This window comes from Erithacus rubecula (assembly GCF_903797595.1).
Source record: "Erithacus rubecula genome assembly, chromosome: 2".
Classification (NCBI taxonomy): Eukaryota; Metazoa; Chordata; class Aves; order Passeriformes; family Muscicapidae; genus Erithacus; species Erithacus rubecula.
This window is the reverse complement of record NC_136685.1, coordinates 105,744,898-105,766,777: the sequence shown is the minus strand read 5'-3', so window position 1 is coordinate 105,766,777 and position 21,880 is coordinate 105,744,898. Positions and strand designations below refer to the sequence as shown.

The 21,880-nt window shown below is 44.1% G+C and overlaps 2 protein-coding genes and 1 long non-coding RNA gene across 6 annotated transcripts; 1 reads left to right on the top strand and 2 right to left on the bottom strand.

Moving 5' to 3' along the window:
- Nucleotides 1–2,024: 2,024 nt before the first annotated feature.
- On the bottom strand, nt 2,025–10,438 carry FAM161A (FAM161 centrosomal protein A). 3 transcript variants are annotated; one of them, XM_079297971.1, is made up of 8 exons: nt 10,279–10,438; nt 8,897–9,141; nt 7,262–8,434; nt 6,640–6,807; nt 4,526–4,625; nt 3,937–4,088; nt 3,031–3,340; nt 2,025–2,928 (listed from the first exon to the last, which is right to left on the bottom strand). In XM_079297971.1, exons 1-8 carry the CDS (start codon nt 10,384–10,386, stop codon nt 2,734–2,736), a joined length of 2,451 nt encoding a protein of 816 aa, XP_079154097.1. In that variant the 5' UTR covers nt 10,387–10,438; the 3' UTR covers nt 2,025–2,733. The 3 variants fall into 3 exon arrangements, with proteins under 3 accessions (XP_079154097.1, XP_079154096.1, XP_079154098.1); XM_079297970.1 differs by having other exon boundaries at nt 2,025–3,340; XM_079297972.1 differs by lacking the exon at nt 6,640–6,807 and having other exon boundaries at nt 2,025–3,340.
- An 815-nt stretch (nt 10,439–11,253) lies between these two features.
- CCT4 (chaperonin containing TCP1 subunit 4) lies at nt 11,254–16,667 on the bottom strand. The gene is made up of 14 exons (XM_079297973.1): nt 16,418–16,667; nt 15,915–15,967; nt 15,596–15,685; nt 15,247–15,355; nt 14,632–14,774; nt 14,238–14,359; nt 14,016–14,148; nt 13,662–13,801; nt 13,352–13,448; nt 12,975–13,085; nt 12,611–12,741; nt 12,286–12,520; nt 11,745–11,858; nt 11,254–11,467 (listed from the first exon to the last, which is right to left on the bottom strand). Exons 1-14 carry the CDS (start codon nt 16,533–16,535, stop codon nt 11,450–11,452), a joined length of 1,614 nt encoding a protein of 537 aa, XP_079154099.1. The 5' UTR covers nt 16,536–16,667; the 3' UTR covers nt 11,254–11,449.
- Nucleotides 16,668–17,966: 1,299 nt separating this feature from the next.
- On the top strand, nt 17,967–21,172 carry LOC306798668. Of its 2 annotated transcripts, none has more exons than XR_013773433.1 (3): nt 17,967–18,147; nt 19,419–19,563; nt 20,687–21,172. It is a non-coding gene; the product is annotated as an uncharacterized lncRNA (long non-coding RNA). The 2 variants fall into 2 exon arrangements; XR_013773434.1 differs by lacking the exon at nt 20,687–21,172 and adding an exon at nt 20,618–20,658.
- Nucleotides 21,173–21,880: the final 708 nt, after the last annotated feature.

The following is a 21,880-nucleotide window of genomic DNA, read 5'->3' as shown; positions in this document are numbered from 1 at the left end:
GCACAGAGACCAAACTGTTTTTAATTTTACCTCATTTTAACTAATTTATCTGATTTCATTATTTTAATGTTTGAAAGCCAGCAGCTGCCATATCTTGTAATAATATACTAGATAGTGTTCCTGGACAAAAATATTCTGTATACAAAATTCATGTTTTGATTCAGTTTGAGGGCAATGGGACAGACACACTGTTAAAAATAATTTTTAATAATATATCTTGATCTTTAGATTAACTATTACCTGCCAAATTCAGGCAAAGGTTTTGCTTGCTGCCATTAGAGAAGCCTTGAGTATTCTACATGACAGCATAATTAATTTCAAAATAGGGATGGGTGTAAATATTTCCTTCTAGAATTTGAATTCTTCTGTTATTGCCTTCATCTGGAGCAGCTGTAAAGGGTAATGATGTAATAATTTTCTCCTCAGAGGAAAAGGGAACATAACCTGCTTGGTGTTGTGATAACTATGTACAGGAAGGGATGGTTTCTAGAGGAAGCAACATTGTAAATACAAAAAATGCTTCAAAAATCACATATTCCAAACTTCTGGCTTCTTATTTCAGAATATAAATATAATTATTATATAGAAACACTATTCTTGCACTTCAAAATTATTTCATACTACATTTCACATGCAAAGTTACCCCCTTCTTCCCATGTGGTATTTTTAATCCTTTTTTCAGATACACCTTTCTCATTTTCTTTGCAAATTTTTGAACATGTTTCTACTTTTGTGCTGCCATTAATTAAAATATTAAACACAGAATATTCAGTAATCTGTGAGAAACTTTCCTATTCCTTTCCCTCCTGCTAGGTGGGTTCCCTGAAAGAATAACTCATTAGCACTTCTTCTCTAATGAGCTTTGTGCCTTAAAATGCTTCTATTACATCACTTTTGGATTTTGATTTTCTTCTTATTGTTTTTTGGGGTTTTTTTAATACAGTTTTGTTCTTTTTTCCAGTGATCTCATCCTATTAGTTACTCTGGATTCTCTACATTTAAATCATCCTCCTTGCAAAAAAAAAAGGGGAAAAAAAAAGAGATCAAATCATGACTTAGTTTTTAGGCCAAACTATTTTTCATCTCCTGACAGGTGTACATGGCTCTTCTTTGTTTAATATATTTTTTACTGCTGTACTTGCTTCACAAGGTTTAATTCACCCTGACCTGTCTGTCTCCATTTCTATTCTGTCATCTCTGATTTTTCTTTGCTTTTTAATTCCTTATTGGAATGTTTATCCCTTTATGTTTGTAATGCAATTTCTGAACAGCTTTTTGGACTTAAATCTCATTATCCTCCCCATCTGAAAGGCTCTGCTGCTCCAAGTGATTTCCATAAGTGGTTTCCTTTAATACCTCAAGGTTTGATCCCCCATTCATGAGGATCTTTCTTTTCCTACAAAAAGGTTGGTTTCTTTAAGGTCTTTGGTAGCAATTACAGTCCTAGAAATGCTTCCTGGAAATCTTGGGAATCCAAAATCAACTGGATCTCCTTAGTCCACACAGTCCTGTTTTTCTTTTCCAGAAATGCTAAAAAAGCTGAGGCATAACCTCTAAAAGCTGTCCTAACTCTTCCTGGTTATATCATATTTATTATGTTCATTAATTCTGTTATTGTATTAAAAATATTTTAAAATTCAGTGACAAATTCAATCTAAATTATACACAGGTTCCCAATTCCTTCTAAAACCTTAAAAAGCCTTGGTTTTGCTACTTTCTCTACATTCAGAGGAAATTTACTGGTATTTTTAATCTCTATATTAGTAGTTCAACAATTATGTATTTGTTCTTTTAGAACACTTAGTTGAGTGCTGTCAAATCTTAGAAAGAGATTTGACTTCTTTCCTTTGACATCAATTAATCTGAGAAAAAGACCATAATTTAGAGCTCCTCTGCCTTCTTTCAGAAAATGATTTGATTTCCTAGAGACAAGTACCAGTTATGTGTGATTGGTAATTGTACAACTCTTCAGAATTACAAACACTGACAACTACAAGCAAAATCTCTCGTGAAGCAAGGATTAATATTTTCACAGATATTTAATTCAAGCTTTTAAAAAAGTTTCAAATTCACATTAGTTATGTTCACAAGTCAAAAATAAATAAGAATGCTTAAAAAACTTCCAAACATGGAGAAACTGTGCAACAAAATAAGGAGGAAAAATAGTAACAGGTTTTTTAGCAAGAAAGTCAGTAACAGTAGGAGGAGGTACTATTGATATTCCAAACAAATTCCAAACATTTTTTTGAGAGTTTTTGTGGAGTAGCTGAAGTCCTGAGTTGCCAGTATGTAAGAAGAGGTATTAAAGCACTTCCTTGCATAGTTTCATACAACTAGAGTTACCTGAGGTAAAAAGATTCCCCTTTTCCAGGGATAAAATGGCAATTCCTGCTCCAAAATCTCCCCTGGCTTTGCCAACCCATGGGAAGAGCTGGATATGAGCCCTCAGTAGTTACACAGCACAGTGTGTAATTCATTATCAAACCATGAGGCTGCAGCTCATTTTGAGAACAGAGGTGCACTAATGTCACAGAAGAGTGCAATGAAGGGGAGTGATACAAAAGGAAATTATTTTTACTGGGAAACAAACACAATTCCTGCACTAGCAGGTCCCTTAAACTAAGAGGTAAAAATTCACAGAATTTTGGATGTGTAGCAAAGCACCAAGTTTTTTTTCTGGTGTCTGTTCCACAGCCAGCACTGGAAGAGGTTCCTGAGTGCCAGCCCTTCCTGTCAGTCCCCTTCCTCATCACTGGGCTTCTCCTGGGAATCATCACTCTCATACTCCTCATCCTCATACTGGGAGGCACCCTCAGCTTCAGGGTCTGACTGAGCTTCCTCTTCCTGCTCCTGGCACCTGCCAGACCAAGAGCTGGGCCTGGGCTCATCCTCCTCTTCCTCCTGGGAATGCTCAAGAGATGGGTCTGCCTTTGCTTCCTCTTCTTCCTCCTGGGAATGATCAGGAGATGGACTTGCCTTTGCTTCCTCTTCTTCCTCTTCCTCCTGGGAATGATCAGGAGATGGGCTTGCCTTTGCTTCCTCTTCCTCCTCCTCTTCCTCCTGGGAATGACCAAGTGATGGGCTTGACTTTGCTTCCTCCTCCTCCTCCTCTTCCTCCTCCTCCTCCTCACTGTGCTGGCTGGATTCAGGCTCAAGGACATCAGGGTTGCCTCTGGCCTCATCCTCCAGATCACTGCACTGCTCACCTGGGGTGGAGCTTTTGACACTTTGTCCCTTCTCTTCCTCCTCCTCCTCCTCCTCCCAGGACTGCTCACACTGGGGATTGTCACCAGGTGCTTCCTCCAGGGATTCCCCTTTTTTTGCTTTGACCTTGATAATTCTGAAAAGACAAATTGCATGTGGGGTTTTATTTTTGGGAAGGTGCTTTCCAGGAGGTGTTAAACCACCTTTATGACAAAGCCTGGTAATCATGGCTGGGGTGGAACTGGGGAAGGAAAAGGGAAGGGGGGACACAAGAGTCTCTTTTCATACTAGAAAATAACAGTATTGCCTATATATTCCAATTTTTAAAAAAATTCTGTCCCCTTTAAAATCATAACACCCGATAGGTACTAAAACTTATTTTTTAGTAAGGTTCATTTAAAAAATTTAAAATGTGAAGGTAGTGACTTACAGCAACCTGCCAGAATTTTTTGATGAAAGGAACAAAAAAGAAATGTTTTTCTTCATTTTTCTTTGAAGTGCATTATGTAACATAACCAGCTTGGTTAAGCAGCTCTTCTCTATTTTATTAAAAAATGTTTAATTTAGGAAAAGCAATCAAAAATACATACTAATGCTTAACATACCACATAGTCAAATAGTTCCCTGGAAAATACTGAAAATCATTAAAAAACCCTTACATCTACACATGAAAAAAATTCTAATTATTAGACATGTAGTGGGTAAAAAGAAAAAGCCTTCAGTCATCTGTACCTTTTTCTGACAGCAACAGAGGTAAAATCTCCAGCATTGGAGAATTGCAGTGATTTGGCTGCTTCTCCTTTCTTTGAAACAAACTCTGGGCAGATCCCCAGTTCTCTCAGTCTGCTTGAATAATACTTTTCTGCAGCTATTCTGGCATTTTTCTGTAGAAAAACCACAATGGTTAAATGTTATCTAATGCATTGAATGCCTGGTTTTTGGTACTTTTATTTATATTAACCCTCTGATTCATTCATTGCAGCTGACAACTGGAAAAGATTATTCACTGCAGGTAAGAATGGCAAAACAATACTTGAAAATTTTATACCAGATTTTACTTTTTTGTACCAGTAATATTTGGTTGTGGTCAGAGTTACTCATGTTCTAACTGAACCACACACATTTACAACAGTTCTCTGTTCCCTGTGTAAGCACATCTCAAAAATTACTGATATTTATATGAAGATGGGGAAACAGAGATTGAAATGGACAAATACTGCCCTGAAAAGTTTTTTTTAAATTATCTTCTAAAAATGTCAAGACTACAAATATCTTATTCAGTATCAGTCAAGATTAATTAGTATTTCAGAAATAAGGCAACCTGAGCAACTCTTTCAAAAAGCAATGGCATTTGTTTCACCCTTTTTTCCATTTCTTGCAGTTCTTGCAAATATTCCTGCTTTCTCTGCCTCTCGTTGTTCCTACAGGGAGCAGAGTATAAGAGAAATCATTATTAATTTAGAGCAGAAGGAGCAATTTTCTACAGCAGTTAAATTGCTCAGAACAAATTAAATGTTGTCATACTTCAAGATATATAAAAGGTACTGAACAATTCATCTCTGAAGGAGTCACTGTGGCTAAGCAGAGGCAGCTCCTGGCTACTGGAGTTAAACTGGGGCTGAGTTTGGAATCTTGGGATTTTTAGGTAAAAAAATTTTGGATACTTAGAGGTTTTTGCATGCTGATTTCATACAGGTTTTCCAGTTGTTCTAGGCAAAATTAAACAGAATACACCATAGGAAATGAAGAGCATTAAATAAAAATCAGTGTTCTTGATTATGAGAATTGTGCTACTTTTTAGCAGCTGGTCACCTGAGGGAGGTGGCCATGTTCTGGATTGTGGAACACTTTTTTCCTGAGCTGGTTTGTCAAGGGCCCAGTCAATAGGGCAGGATAATGAAACTGTTGATTCCTAACTGGAATGATCTCTGGGATCACAGGGAGCATTGGATAATCCAGGTGGAATGGGTTGTAACCCTTCCTCAGGGTGGGACAGGCAGATCTGGCATTGCAAGTCAGACACTTCAGGGCAAGCTTGAGATCAAGGGGGGACCTTTTACACCTCTGCTTCCTCCAGCCTCTCTCCCTGACCATCTCTGAACTCTTCACCATGCTGGGAAGTGAACTTCCCTGCTGCTCCTTGCTTTGGAAGAGCACTGCCACTGCCAGCCCTCGTTGGCCAGCTGTGCTGAAATGAGCATTTTCAGGTTAAACACTTGTACCAGCCTCTGCATCAGCACCAGGGAAGTGATCTTGCTTTGCAACAGCAGCATTTTACATTTCCCAGACAAGAGCTCCTGAAATCTGATCAAGCTGTAATGTGAAATTTGCTGTTGAATGAACTCAAACAACATCCACAATCACCTACAGTCTCTCTTAATTCTCCACCTGCTCTGACTCCAGTTGTTTTCTGCTGCTATCCCAGAGTCAGCAGATCACACACCAGGACACAGGGATTGTAAAGCTCCTGTTATTAACACTATGCCAGGTTACTGGAAATTAGGATTTGTGCTTGCTGCCCAAGAATCTTGCCCAGATGTGAAGCAGTAGGGGCAGAGCAGTCAGTGCCTCTCACCATCCCCATGTAACAGCACCTTAAACTGACAGCACTGCAGCAGCACCACCGTGCCAGGCCAGACCACAAACCCCACCAAAGGCTTGTTCAAACAGGACCAGTGTGCTTTAGGATTAGAAAAGCAGAGAGGGTTAAATTAGCCCCAAACAGGCCAGGCAGCAGTGATGGGGTTAGAGCTGTGACAGAGCTGGAGCCATGTGGCAGCTTACAGCACTCCAAGAAGGCTCTGCTCTTCCCTGTGTGCTCAGTGAGAAACAAACAGCCTTTGCATGGCATCTCTGCTCCAGGGAACCTTGGATCCCACTCCTCCTGAACACCAGCAGCTTCCTCTGCAGCCACTGCTGTTACACTGTGAAGTTAAAATATTCCTGCTTTAATTTCCCTCTTCAGTGGGGGCCTGCTGGGACAAAGAAGTGAATTGTGAAATGCTCACTGCTGCACCAAAGTTGTACCAACACCACTGCAGAATCCAGTTCTGCAAGGATATTCTGTATCCACACTGTTCCCTTTTCATTTTTATTACCTTTTTTCTTTAGTTGATACTCAATGATTTCTCAATGGAGAAAACACAGGACTCTCCTGTTACTGAATCTATAATAACCTACTGTGGAATATATATATGTATTTCTATACTCTTGAGTTCAATATAGGTTGGCAACAATTTCCCAGTTGAAATGCTAAATTTGGCCACTTTTTAACCAGTAGCTTGCACCACAATTAATTTTCCACAGGTAAGTATCTAAACTTAGACTAAGCTATTTTTTTTACACATTGTATGTTTAACATACAATGCAATCCCAAACATCTCCTTCTCATTGTTGAATGAGGTGTTCAGGATTCAGGGGAATGCAACAAAATACCTGAATGTTTTTAATCTGGATTTAGACATCTGAGCTAGGCTCTGATGTGGGTCATTGGCCTCAGCCCGAGCCATCACAATTTTCTGGAATTTTCTCGTTCTTTGTTTCTGCTTTGTTCTGTTCCTCTTTTGTTGTTCTTCCAGCTTTCTCTTTTCCTCAAGGGAATTCCTGGTGGGGAAAATAAACTAAGACTAAATTCATTTTAAATCTAGAGCAAGACTTCAAAGGAAGCTTTGGCAAAGATGATTCCAAAGAGAAAAACAGGGTGGAAACAGGGTTGCTATGAGAGGACAGAAGGTATGTGCCATTTTAAGGGATTCAGGATATCCTGGGAAACAGCACATATTTGTCTTCTTCTTAGGGACATGCTGACAAAAATGCACCAGTGTTCCTCTAACAATAACAAATACTAATGAAATCCCATATTTAAATATTTGAAGATTTATATTATAAGCCCTTATATAAAAAAATTAAACCCTACATTCACTGCATGGAATAATTAATTGCAAATGTAGAAGTACCAAAAATAACACCAAAAAAAATATCAAATATGTAGTAATAAAAAAAAATAAAAATCAATCTACTTTTCTAAGTATATATAAAGTAGAGCATCTGTAAGCACCTCAGGGCTTGTAGCCTTCGTCTTGTGGCTTCTGTGTTTTTGGGAAATTTGGATTTTCCTCTTCTCAGGAGATGTGGGTTTGCCCCTGACTGCCCCATCTGAGGTTTCCGTCTCAGAGAGGCAAAGGGCCACCGTGTTTCCTTCAATGTCTCTTCATCCTCTTCAATGTCCTTCAGGATCTTGTCCTTGTTTGAGGGAATGTAGGAAGTAAAAAGGTGGAAAGGCTCACAGACTGTGAGGGGTCTCACTTTTTTTTGTTGCAGGAGGCGTTCCTGGAATTTCTCATGTAGGAGTTCAAAATCAGGAATGCTTGGTTTGATTTTGGGTTTGTGCTCAGTGCTCTTTTGTTTCTTGTTTTTGTTGGTCTCTTTTAAGGCCAGTCTGCTGTTGGGTACACTTGAATTTCGTAGCAACTCCTCTGCTCTCATCCTGATCCTGATTTCCCTGTAGAGCTCCTTCTCCTTCAGCTTGTCATTGTAATCTGGACTATAAACACATTTCGGGACCGGCCTCGCTCTGAACACTTTGCTTTGACTTTCAGGCGGCAGAACATCTTTTAACTGCATTTTCCTGGTTTCTCTCCTTTGCCTCTCCCTCTCAATGAACTGGAATGGCTTTTGGGAAGCCAGCAGCCTGAGTCTGCTCCTCTCCCTGACAGACCTCCTGCGCTCCTCGTTGCGCTGCACGATGTCCTGGTAGAGCGGCAGGAGGACGGCGGCGGGCACGGGGTTGGCTCGGAATTTCTTCTGACACTCTGCCTCCTCCTCCAGCTGCTTCTTCAGTAAGTGATTCTCCAGCTCAATCCGTGACTTGGACTTGACATTCTGCTCCTTCTTCTGGGCTTCCCTGATGGTCATCTGGAAGGGCTTGGGCACGGTGATTCTGGGAGACCACACCTTCTGTTTCTTGGGCACCTTCCTGCAGGGTGGTGGTGAGCTGGGCAAGCTGTGCTTGGCACGGGAGATGTAGTCTTCCAGAGAGAACCCATCCCACATTTTTTCAATCTGCTGCCTAGCAAAAGAGGATGATCCAGTTTCACTGCTGTTTTCTTCAAACACTAATTCTACCTCAGACGTGTCGGATACACTTGAGTCCAAGGGATCACTTAAGTCTGAGTCTGAAAAGGATTTGTGCAGGTTAAGAGGCTGATACGAGCTCTTGTCCCAAGTTGGCCTTGAAAATAAAGGGGAGGAAAAAAAAAAACTTTGTTTGAGCCAGTCCAAGAGTGATGCAAAGCCAGAGATTTGTATTTGAGTGAAATTCCTTCCACTCTAAGGAATCAGTGCTAGAAACAAAAATGAATGGGCTGAGGGGGAGGGAAGGGAAAAGAGCAGCACACGGGGCACTCAAAAATGCTGGTTCAGTGCTGATCACCAAGTCACCACTTCCTGACCTGGGAAAGGCCCTGTGCTTTCCTAAATGTGCTACCCAGTCCCTGCTGCACACCCACCTCTAAACCTCAGAGACCAATAGCAAGGTAATGAGCATTCCCATTATCAAAACTGACTTTTCTCTGATTATCTGGTTATGGAAGATGGGGAGTGTAACACTATAGCCCAGAAACACACCCTGCTGTTTTACAGATGCCTGCAAAATATTAGGGAATCTTCAGCCAAAAAGTGCCCCCAAACTTACCTACAGCACTTTGGACAGGTGTCATTTCTCTTATCTAAGGCTTGTACTCCTTTTAAAGAGGGTTTGTTCTGATACATGCTTTCCAGTTTTGCCATGGTCTCCATGTGGGCATTCTTCAACTCTTCCAGCTTCATGTAATACTCTTGATTTGAATTGTACATTTTGGAAAAGTCTATCCAGTTGTCACAGTCTCTCTTTGGAGGGGAGGTCTGCTCTCTGATATTTGAATCCAAGTCAAAGCCATCCTAGAAGAGATGTTTGTAAATTTTTCCTGCTAGAAGGAAGGGGAACAAGGTTCTTTACATTGTTTTGTCCTAATTAGGTCTAATGAATGGTAAAATAACACAAAATAGAGATACCTGCATACAAATGTTAATGCAGAAGTACATGGAATAATCTTAGTGCATATTAATTTAAATCCTAAGGGTCATATTTAAAGTCTGTAAAAATTCCCAAGCCTGCCCTGCAATCAATATGTTTATAACAATAGATATGATCAAAAGGACTTATCAAAAGAAAAAAGCCTATTTTGTAAAGAGTAATTTTTTTCTTGATTACTATGCAGCTCTAAAAATGCCTTTATATACAAGCAAACAGAACCTCCTAGTTCCATAAGCACTCTAAAAATAAGTCATTAGAGATGTTGTGCATAAATATTTATTCAATTTCCATAGGTTCCTGTGAAATGACAGGCATTCTGCACAGCTTATATTTCCAATACTGTTTGGCTCTTTGCAGCTGTGTGCAGTTAATATTCTTTAAGTATTCTTAAAGCTTACACAAGTCAGATAAGTTATTGAAGCCAGGTTAGTCAGCATGACAAAAGCTTCATTTTGTTCTAAGCAGCATGTCTCAAAAAGTCATGAGCCAGTTTCTCTATAAAATAAATTGGAGTGCTATTTTCCACACAGGGGTATTTTAATAAGCTTTGATATTACAACAAAAACAACAAAACAAACTATGTCTTGTCAGGTTTTCACTGCAAAAAGTCCTCAAGTGTTTTCACCCCAGCAGTGACCTCATGCAATGGGAATTACGGGATGGAAGCAGCGAATTTAAAGCGCCCGCAGCATCCTCCGCCTCCCTGAATCTGCTGCTGCCACCAGATACATACACGTATATAGGTATATATATATATATGTATATATCTGGTGTATAAAGGTGTATAAAGGCAGTTTCTTTTCTGGACCCACGGAACGACCGCAGCCTCTCCCGGGTAGGCACAGCTCTTCCACCCGCACTCCCGCCGCCGCGGTGCCACAAGCTCATTAAGGGATCGGCGCCGCAGCAGGGCCCCTGCCAGCCGTCCCTCGGGCCGGGGGAGGCAGAGCCCCTCGCCGAGCGCTGCCCGGTGCCCGCAGCCCCGGCCGTGCCCGCGGTACCTGCGGCGCTCCCCGCTCGTAGAGCGCGGCCGGTGCCCGAGTGCGCGGGTCCAGCGGCGTGCGCAGGCACAGCGCGGCCAGGCGGGCGGCCCGGTGCGCGTCCTCCATGCCGGGCAGCGCAGCGGGGACAGCGGCTAGCGCAGCACAGGCGGGGCCGGGACAGCGGGAGAGGCGGGGCAGGCACAGCGGGAGAGGCGGGGCCGGGACAGCGGGAGAGGCGGGGCAGGCACAGCGGGAGAGGCGGGGCAGGCACAGCGGGAGAGGCGGAGCCCGCTCCGCCCCCGCGGAGGCGGCCCCGGGGCGGGAGCGCGGCGCGTTAACGCCCGGCCCGAGCGCCCCGCAGCCGCTGCCCCTGCGGCTCTTCGGGTGCCTTGCTGCGGGGTTCTGGCAATTACTGGAAAGCCCACGATTTCTGCACCCCCAAGTTATTAAAGAAGCTTTTTCCGCCTTGCAGTGAATAATTCATGCAGAGCATTAATGCATAAATTGATTGTCTAATATTAATTAGTAGATAAGTCATTCTGTTTGTTTTACTTGGCAAGTCACAACACCATGATGGAAATTTACTCAGAAGGTCCAGTTCCAACCATGAATGGAAGTGTGAGAAGAAATGCATGAAACACTCCTTTAAACATTAAGAGGAATCAGGTTGTTTCAATATAGCAATAATGGAGATGAAAGGGTTAATTTAAGTTAGGTTAAGAATTAGAAGTTGGAAGTTAATTCGCATTATTATAGAATTATGGAATTCTCAACAGCTTGGGAAAAGCAATGATTCTGGGGGAAGGGGGAGGAGACCATGTAGAAGCTACTTTAGAAGTAGCTCAAAGCTAGCTAAGTGTTACTACTGTGCACTTCAGAGGTGTTTTTGGAATATATCACAAGAGCTGATTGCATGCCTTAAACTTTACAGCCATAGAGAAAAGCAAATGTAACAAAACCTAACACATTCTAGCAAAATTATACAGCAAAAACTCAGGTAGACTACTGCGTGTTTATTGATAAAACAGCATTTTCTTTCTGAAAACAAACTGTTTTTTAAGTTAAACCTGACAAAGTACATCAGTCTTGGTGGAGTTTAAGACAATTCACACAGGCGCTTTTGGTGAGGAATCCATATTCCAGCTACAGGGCAGGACTCGAGGCCATGGTCCCCACCTCTCTGCTCAGCTTATCCTCGAGTGTTCACCTGCAGGGAGGACACACAGTCAGAAGAAACCACAGGATACATCACACTTCCTTCTTTGTTTAAAGATCCTGGGCTTTTAGTGACTAATTCCTTGCTTTGTGGTGCAAAATTTATAATGCATTTAGTTTTAGCTAAAGTTATTGAAAGGCTGAAAGGCCTTAAGCAGAACACAAACTGAGAATACAGTCACTGCATTTTGAAGCACAGCAAATGACTGACACTATCCTGGTGCATGTGAAGGAAGGGTGACCCAAACCACGATGCCAACACCACTCACCACATCATCAATCTTGAGAATGCTGCGCACGGTTTCTGTGGCGAGGGTCAGAGCACTCAGGGACACCAGCAGAGGCTGCACAACCAGCTCCTCCAGGATGTTGGAAATGCCACCCTAGGGGAAGAGGGAGCCTTCACTTTGTGCAAGACAATCACACTCCCCAAGCATTTGACAGATCTAGTCAAAAATCAGCCAACAGAAAAGGTCAACAGTGCCAGCTGAGAAAATGCTGTTGTGCTATTCCCAGTTTATGACCACCTTCCATAGCAGATCCTACTGATGGATCATTCTAAATAGATCTACTGTTGTGGCTGAAACACTTTTGTAGAGATGTTCAGATGTTTCTTGTCCTGTGGGTACAGCATTTAATAATCTGCTACCATCAACGCTCAGGGTGAGTTTCTGAGAACAAACTATAATTTCCCTCTGCTAATTTTAGGGAAGCTACCACTGTGAGACACCACCTTGCTCTCTCCCTAGTCCAGCCCTAAGGTTAAGCATTTCCCCTGTAACACTCCAGCACTCTAAAACCCTCCTTTACCTTTCTGACATTAATGCCAGCTGTTTTCTCTCCTTGGGCATGTCTGTTTCTGAGCTCTGTGACCGTGGAGATGGGATTGAGCCCTGCATTCTCAGCCAGGGTGGAGGGGATGACCTCAAGTGCATCCCCGTAGGCACGGACACAGTAGGACTCCATCCCCTTCAGCGTCCGCGCGTACTCGTTCAGCCGCAGCGCCAGCTCGATCTCAGGGGCTCCACCACCAGCAATCAAAGCCCTGAGAGCACAGAAACCACCAAACCTGACTGCACAGCACTGCACACACACTCAGCCTTGCTGTGACACTCATTAACCCAACAGACATTACCTTTTCTTCACTAAGCACCTTATGACACACAGGGCATCGTGAATGGAGCGCTCGGCTTCCTCCAGGACCAGTTTGTTGGACCCACGGACCACGATGCTCACAGTTTTCCCAGGGTTTGTACAGCCTGTAATCTAAAACATAAAACCAAATACTGACACTGGAGAACAAATACAAGTTTGGGACAAAAAGGCATTGCCACTGGTACTTTCAAACTGTGCACTGATGTCTGGCCAAGCGAAACCACTGCACTGCCAAAGTTGGTTACTACTCAGAGCTTAGAAAGAGGTACTTAAATGCAGTAAATTCCATAGTAAAAAACAAAGCCACCAGTTGTTCAGGTATTAATATTTTGCCCCTCACTCACCTTTATTAGCTTCCCAGAACCGTTCAAGTTGACCTCCTCTGCCAGCTCAGCAGAGCCCAGCATGTCAGGGGTGAACTGGTCAATATGAGCCACAGGCTTCGTTCCAATTGTCTGAAAAAATAATGGGAAAAATATTAATTCAGAGGCTGACTGCAGAGTCAGCAAGAAAACTGTATGTTGTCCTTCTGCATATGACAGTAAAACGCAGAAGGGACTGTCCTGAATCCTTCCATAGAAGTGGGACTGTCCAGACAAGCAGGACTTTTTTTAGGGAAATGTCTGCCCTAATATTATAGTCAAAACATGAAACTTATGAAAATTTCACAATAAACTGACCCTGGCTGGGCACTACTGCTCATTTATATGACCCACCTTACCTTACATATAAACTCAATGTCCTCTCTTTCAATGTCTTTAACCACCATGATCTTAACTTTGTTGAGAAAATGGAGGGCCAGGTCACTGAGAGCATCCCTGAAAACGAGAGGGAAGGCGTCAGTGCTCAAATTAATCAGAATACAAAACAAGGATGTCATCAAACTCAAAATACAGACAGTGCTGGTGCTTTCTAAAGGTACAGCCATTGTTACTCAGCCAAGTGTGACTGTGTTTGGCTTCAGTTTCCCAAAGAGTTCCAACTGTGGTCCTGAGCACCCACAGAGAGCCGGTGCCTGGGCATCAACGTACCGCAGGATGGACTTCTGGATGAGCAGCACATTGCAGCCAGCCTTCTTGATCTGCTTCACCAGGTTCAGGATGTAGGCTCTCTCCTCACGCAGCACCCTGTCCATCTGAGCATAGTCAGAAACAACTATCTGGTTGTCCATCTATTTCAAATAAAAAAAGAGAAAAGCGAGTCTCAAAATGTGCCACGTTATTTAATGTAAGATGCTGTAATTCTAAACAAAGAAGCATGACAGTAAAATATTATTAGAGACAGTTTAGGAAACACAATTTAAATTACACCATAGTGTCTTAAAAGAGCATTTGTTATTCTATTTGCTTGTCACAAGGCTTTGCTCTAGCCACAGCCTGACTTACATCTGTCTTTGGAGCAGACAAGCAGAACTGAATGAGGCCAATTTTGGCTTTTTCCACTCTGGTTACGCCGGTATTTGCCACCTTCTGAGTCAGGACGAGTCCCTCAACCAGTTCACAATCATCAATTGTGCCTCTGGAAACAAACACAACCCATTACTGGAGCACTCTAGCAAACTGAGCTCACAGAGACAAAAATCTGTCTAATTACAAACTGTTTCTTACCCCAACTTCTTAACGATTTTAATATCTCTGAGGTCCACACTATTGGCTGTACTTGGGTCAATCACCTTCATCACTGCATCAACACTCATGGGAGAAAGTAAACTGGAATACTGACACACAACCTAAGGAATGCAACAGTAAAACAACATGGTGAGAGAGTTCACACTGATGAACAGAATTTCACAATATTCTCATTGTGCTTCAATACTGGATGTCAGAATTTTGAAGCAAAGATGTCTTAACAAAGCATCTTAACAGCTGCTCCATGGCAGGGACAGAGCAGTGATTCTGGGGGGAAAACCCACACTCAGGGATGTACAGAAAACAGAACTGCTCTTTCTTAGACTTGAAATGCCTGGCTAGGCTGGAGCTGCCAGTCCAAGTGCAGCTGTACCTTGGAGTTGAGGGAAGTTGTTGCACTGTTGAGCAGGGTCTCCCTGTCACTGAGCTCCACGGGCTGGGCCATGTTGGTCAGCACCTCGACACCTTTATCCAGAGCCTTCTGGAATGACTCTGAAATGATGGTGGGGTGAATTCCTGTGAAGAGCATTAAAAAATGCCTCTTAGACACCTCACAGTTCAAACATACCTTGTTTGGTTTTTTTGTCTTTTGGTGAAGGCATTTCAGCAGAATAATCTTCCCCAGTGTATGACCTCCCTTATTATTTTCTGCTATTAAAAGTGAGGGAAAAAGCTGTAACATTCCAAGTGATTTGTCCTCACAGACAAGCCCTGCACATTTCCCTGTGATCCCTGACATCCCAAAAGCACTTTCCTAAAGCTGCTGCTGTTCAGCTAATGCATGTGAGGAGGTTGACATTGATTAAATTTCAGATTTCCAAAAAACTTTTCCCACAGTCCTGTATGAAACTCCCCAATTTCCCTGGAATGTGGGAACACTCTTTGTACTTCCAATTGATTACAGCTACTTAAGCTTCATCCCACACATGCAAGAGGACAAAAAGACTTCTGTACCTAAAGTTTCTGCATGTTAATTAAATATATTTACCTTTCTGAAGGAGTCTGGAACAGGCATCCAAAAGAGCTCCAGCAATGACAACAACAGAGGTCGTGCCATCACCAGCTTCAATATCTTGTGCTTTTGACAGCTCTACTAACTAAAGGAGAAATTATGACAAAAAATAAATATATAGAGTGCTGTTTACCCATACACAGACACTTTTTTAGCCAAAATACAGCTGTGGTACAAGTCAGTTATAGAAACAAAGCTTAAATAATAGTTAACTCTTAAGCACATGCCACAGTGAAAATAAATGTTCCTGGAGCACAATGCACAAAATTCCCTGCTCTTTTACTACCCTGGGTAATGCTCCTCACAAAATGGAAAAGGAACTCACCATTTTGGCTGCAGGGTGCAGAACCTGCATTTGTTTCAGGATAGTGGCACCATCGTTAGTGATTGTCACATCTCCCTTAGCATCCTGAATCTGGGAAAAAAGGGCAGGAGCACACTTCTGATCAGTAGCTGCAAATCTTTCATTTGAAGCTCAAAATGTTTTTTAACATAATTTTCAAAACCAAGATATCCATTTAGTTCCCACTTTCCCTTAAATACCCAAAACAGGGGAAAGAATTAAGGCCAAATGTGGCATCCTCTACAAGACACGATAAATTTACATTACCAAATATTTTGAGAACTTAAAACACAAAGCTTACCATTTTATCCATTCCCTTTGGTCCAAGGCTCGTTCTAATTGCATCAGCAACAGCTGGGAAGAAAGGCAAACGTCCAAAGAGCTAAAACACTCCATCATTGAATCGTGTTTGCTAAAATAAAATTCCTCCCACTTTTAAACAGCTCCCAGGCAGACTAAAGGATCCCAAATAATGGAATTATGCAAAATGCTGTAGTATCAGGCCTGATTTCCACGTTTTTTTGTTTTTTTTTTAACAATATCTGACCACTTGATTCAGCCATTTTAAATCTGGGGAATGACAAAGGAACGGAGCACAGCACGCAGCGCGCCGGGGCTCTTGTCAGTGCCCAACATCGCACCCCCTCCCCATGCCAGCCCATCCCAGGCAGCCCCCAGCCACCAAACCCACAGAATTCCCGCTCATCTCCCCGGGCGCGGTCCGGGCGGTGCCCAGCACCGGGGATCCACCGCCCCCCGCCCCAATCGCGGCACACGCGGGGCTCGGCCCGGCTCCCCCCGCACCTTTGCCGGCGGCGATGTTGCTGAAGCGGATCTGGGCGGGCTTGTCGCGGTCCTGGTAGGCGCCCTTGGCCTTGCTGCCGGCCCCGCCGGGGGCTCTGGCGGGCGCGCTCTCGGGCATGGCCGGGCCGAGCGGGACTCACCGGGATGGGCCCGGGATGCTTCCAGAACGGGGCCTTCCGGCCGCGCGTCACGCGGGGCTGACCGACGCGCGCCTGCGCGCTACTCAACCAGCCAGCGAAACGCCCCCTTCCACCTGCCTGCCGGCGAACGGCGCGGACGCCTATAAAGGAGCCGCGCGCTGGCTTGGGGGCTTAGGAGAGGTTTTCCCGCCTGGCGGGGCGGGTTTGTCTCGCGCTGCCCTCTTGGCCGCTAGGGGGCGCCAGGGCGCGGCTCGGGGGGAGTCCCGCCCTCAGCCCTGAGGGAGCCGCGAATGAGGGAGGGATCGGGCTCACAGCCCGCAGGATCCCGCCCTGAGGGAGCCGCGAATGAGGGAGGGATCGGGCTCACAGCCCGCAGGATCCCGCCCTGAGGGAGCCGGGAATGAGGGAGGGATCGGGCTCACAGCCCGCAGGATCCCGCCCTGAGGGAGCCGCGAATGAGGGAGGGATCGGGCTCACAGCCCGCAGGATCCCGCCCTGAGGGAGCCGCGAATGAGGGAGGGATCGGGCTCACAGCCCGCAAGATCCAGCCCTGAGGGAGCCGCGAATGAGGGAGGGATGGTGCAGGATGGGGTCCACAGCCCACAGGATCCAGCCCTGAGGGAGCCAGGAACTGAGGGAAGGATGGTGCGGAATGGAGCTCACAGCCCACTGGATCCCTCCCTTATCCCTCAGGGAGCCAGGAACTGAGGGAGGGATGGAGCTTACAGCCCTCTGGATCCCTCCCTTATCCCTCAGGGAGCCGGGAGCTGAGGGAGGGATGGTGCAGAATGGAGTTCAGAGCCCACAGGATCCCGCCCTCAGTCCTGAGGGAGCCGGGAACTGAGGGAGGGATGGTTTGACCCAACGCCAGGCAGCCCCAGCCTTTCCCTTTTATAAATCTCGGTGTGACACCTTTGCGACTTTTCCCTGTTAAGTCCCACCTGTGCCATCCCACCCATCCCGGGTAGGTTTTGAACGCCTGTTTTTTGCAGAACCCAATACCAAAAAGGCGTTTAAGCAGCAGCTTTGTCACAGGTAAACTTAGACATTGAATTACAGGAAAAGAACAGATACAAGATAATTTTTTTGTAACAGCTTGAAAATAGCTTGGTATGAACGGAGCTACTGCATTGCTGTAAGAAGCTTCTTTTTTATTATTTTTTATTTTACTTTTTAATTTTTTTTCTGAATAGCTATTTATTTTTTTTCACCCTAACCAGAATACAAATGTAATGTGGTTTAGATGCAAAGCACATCCTCAAACCCACAAAGTGAATTCATTTCGTATTGTGTTCTCAATAAAACAAAGCAGTTCAATAAAAGAGCTCTGACTGGAAGGAAATGCCCACATTACACCAAACCCCTAAAATTGTTATGGCACATCTTTGGCTGGGTGTGAAAAGCCAGGGTAAAGATAATTAAGCAATAAATGTTCCCCTGCACCAGCAAGGTGTAAGAAACAGGTGGAGAATGGGAGCTCCCGAGGTTGTTTTCCATTTTCAAGCACCTGCACCTGTACGAGGAGCTCGTTGCAAGTGAAACACATCCTCATGGTCAGCAGCTTTCCAGTGCCAGCAACAGCTTTGCATGGTAAAATACAAAATCCACCATTTGGCCAGTTGTCCAAATAGGGAAAACATGACTCTATCATCTTTCAACCATTTTTAGCAGTTGCTTTTGGTTTTATCTTTTTTGCTGGATTTATGCACCTTTGAAACAGATAACTGAGATGAGGATTTGGAAGTGGATGATCTTTGCCTTTTTATATTCAATTTTTAGCAGGCAAATTTACCAGTTTTCTGGCAAGGATAGAGAAATGCACACCTGAGTTCGCTGTGCTACCCCAGCAAGTCCCTGCTTTCTCCTGGGTGTGTTTAATCAGTGGCATAGCTACATCCGAGGATATTGTGTAAATTTGGGTGGGTGCTGATCTCTGCTTTCGGTTTGGATTTGCCACGAAGGACCTGAGAGGAAAACAGGCTGTGTGCCGTTACCGGCAATTACCACGTGCTGCTCAGTGGTGCCCTGCGGCTGCGAGCGAGGATTTTCCAGGCTTTTGAAGGAAAGGAAGGAGCTGCTGCTGTCTCAGCCACCTATTTACAGGACTCTGTGCTTGGCACAAGCAGCTCCTCCAGCGCTGAGAACATTTGGAGTCATTTTGTGCCATTGCCGGGTGGAGCCTGGCAGTGAGTTGGTGTGGAGCGAGCTGCTGAGCTAAGTTTAGAGCTGCTGTGGTCAGTTGGGTTCTTTACTAACAGTTTTGGTCTGGCCGGGCTCCTTCCCTGGAGCTGAGCCTCTGCATTTAAAAAGAGTTGCCTGGCTAATTTAAGGGGGTTTTGTTATCCACTTTTGTTTTCCCCTTCTGTGTCCAGTATGCACTCCCTGGCCATGGTCTGGTTTCACCTTGCAGATGTGGAGGTGGCATCAGGTGGACAGTGACCCAGAGCAGGTTCTGTGGTTCAGGACTTGTCCTGTCAGGGTGAAGCTGAGCTTTCAGCCAGGGCACCCAAGGACCAACTGTGTCATTGGGTTTTGTTTAAAGCCAGCACTCCCTGAAGCCTTTTGGATTTGTCTTAAGAGCTGAGCTTACACTTGGAGTTGTCTGCACTTTATGTTGTTCTCCTTACTCTCTTATCAGAATTTCTGTTCTAACCTTTTCCAACATCTCCAAGAAGCAATGAAACAATAAAAAAAATCCCACAATAAGCACCCCCATGGAAGATCCTGGGGTTGTAGTGGAGGTTTTTAGCTTAGTTTTTTGGGGAAAAAAAAAGCTTTTGTGCTTAGTACTCTGTCCTTCAAATAGAATTTGGGGACTAAATGTGGTAGAAACTCTTTGTTTTCTGTCTTTGTGTGAATAGGTAGCTGCATGAAGAAGAGAGATTTTTATTTAGAGCTGCACTGAGGACAGAGCTCAGTCCTCTGGGGGTGTTTGTTGCTGACACAATGTTCCTGAAATGGAGGAAACCACAAACAGGCTGACATCATTTCAGCCCATGGCTTTAGGTAAGTTACTAAGTGCCATTCCTTAATCATGATCTGATAAGAGTGAGTAGCTCCTAAACATTTAATAAATGCAATAGTCAAGTCTTCCCAGCATGAAGTTTTTGGCACAATCTTTTCAGCAAAGGATCTAGGAAAAATGAGAACACACACCGTGGGAGTAGGTCAGGAAATGCATGCAGTGCCATCAAAGTATTACCTTATTACATGTACCTGTAGGTAATATCACCAGCACAGGAAGGTGAGGGTTCTGCAGGGCTGCCCTGTGGTTTGGGAGGGAAGAAAAACCTTCTGTCAACAGTGATTTTATTCTGCTAAGACACCACTGTAAACATTGCTATTTATTTTTCTCTAGGTGCAATGAATGTGATCTGATCTCTTCTGCTTCTAAAATCTACAAGAGTTAAAAAAAAAAAACAAACCTTACTGCACTTGTAGATTGATTTTCCAGATTTTCTAGGCAGTGATTCTCTCCTTGCTCTTACAGAAAAAAAAAAAAAAAAAAAAAATTTTTGCTTATCAGTGGCAAGTTGGAAGATAAGTTCCTGGTCATAAGGCTACAAAAGGAATTAGAGGCAGGGAAGACAAGCTGCTGAATAAGTTTGTGGGACTGGAACTGCTATTAATTCTCAGCACTCCTTTCCCTTCACAAGGAGTAGGTGAGGACACACAGGAGCACAGAGTGGTGTGTCAGTGACCCTTGGTCTGCAGGGTGCAGGCTGAAGCTGTTTGGTGAAAGAATGAGGATTTCTTTGTGGAAATACCTGGGGAGATGATTCCCCCCTCTCCCTCTAGATGCCAGCAGAGCACCAGCCTTGCTGTGAATCATTGTCTCGTGGATGTATTTTAGAAGAACAGTGTTAATTTGTGATGCTGCTTGATTAGTTTTTAGAGAGGTTGGGATTAACATTGTCCTGTTCAGAACAAACTCTGCATCCTTTGGAGAGCTGATGAAAAGAAGAAGCACCCAGAGTTTAAACATGTTCTTTTATGACTATCTGTTTCTGCAAATACAAAACATGTTCTCACCTGTGTTATATCTCCCTGTATTTCACAGGTAAAGAACGAATCAGAAGTTTCTTGGCAAGCAACATCCTGTTTGTAACTCCACACAAACATGTTCCAGAGATCCCTGTGGAGGAGGACGCTGTTCCAGGACAGTGATTGCTGAGGGAGCACCGTGGTTGAGCTTCTGCATCCTTCCATGGAGAGGCTGATGGAGCCTGGCATGCAGTGTGAGCTCCCTGCCTTGGGCCCATTTAATGCCTGGGACAGCTCTGAAAGGGGGATCCCTTCTGGTGCTGGCATGGATCAGGCTGAAGCACCTCATCCTGCTGCTCTGGGCTTTCCCACATGCCTGCTTACAGGGATTGCTTCTCTAATGGCATTTGTTGCACCAAAAGCAAAACATCCTCCTCTGCTCCCTCACAGCCAGCAAGAGTTCTGGCCCTTAAAGAGCCTTTTCTTTCCTGTATGGAGAGGATCAGCTCCTTTTCACAGGAGACTGCTGGGAGACTCTGTGAGACTCAGTGACTGATTTTCAAGTGCTGTTAGAGATGGAGCATGGTGCATTCCTGCCATGACAACCAGGAGATGCACCCACAGGCACTGCTCTCTGCCTGGACTTGGTTCTTTGAAAAAAAGACACACAAGTGAATGGAAAAGGACCTTGATAAGACTTTCTTCTGAGAAAGAAGACAGGAAAGCTACACAAGCTGTTGAAAAACTGTATTCCAATGCTTCTGCACTTTCCCCAAGTGATCTTCCTCTCAGAGAAACAGAGCAAGTGGGACTACATAACAGTAAGTGAAGTATATTTTTTTATAAATTTTGGCTTTTGATGGCTCTTATAAATTGTTTCAGAGATGTTTGAGTATTCCAGTCACTCTGCCAAAGGCTGATGTCTTTGTAGCTGGAGTACAAACAGGATTTGCTGTTGGATGCAGTCAGGAAAAGGGGGGAGGAACAAGCAGGTGGAGCAAAACTGGGCAGCTTCCTAACGTGGCTTTATGGGGAATGTTTCCCCCAGGTTGCTTTGCTCCCCTCACTGCCCCAGTTCTGAGCAACACTCTGACAGCTCAGTTGGGCATTGCTAAAATGAATCCTGGTGAAAATATAAAAATATAAAAGTGGTAGTAGGAAAAAAGAAAAATCTGCATTTAATATCTGCACTGATACTTCTCATAGGTGTTGATAAAAACAAATCCCATGTGTTTAACCCTGCTGCTACATCTCATATGTGTTCTGATTTCTTGTGGAAGGGTTGAGTGTTAACACCAGGAAAAAGAGAAGTACTGCTCCTGGCTAGGTTATCTGTGCT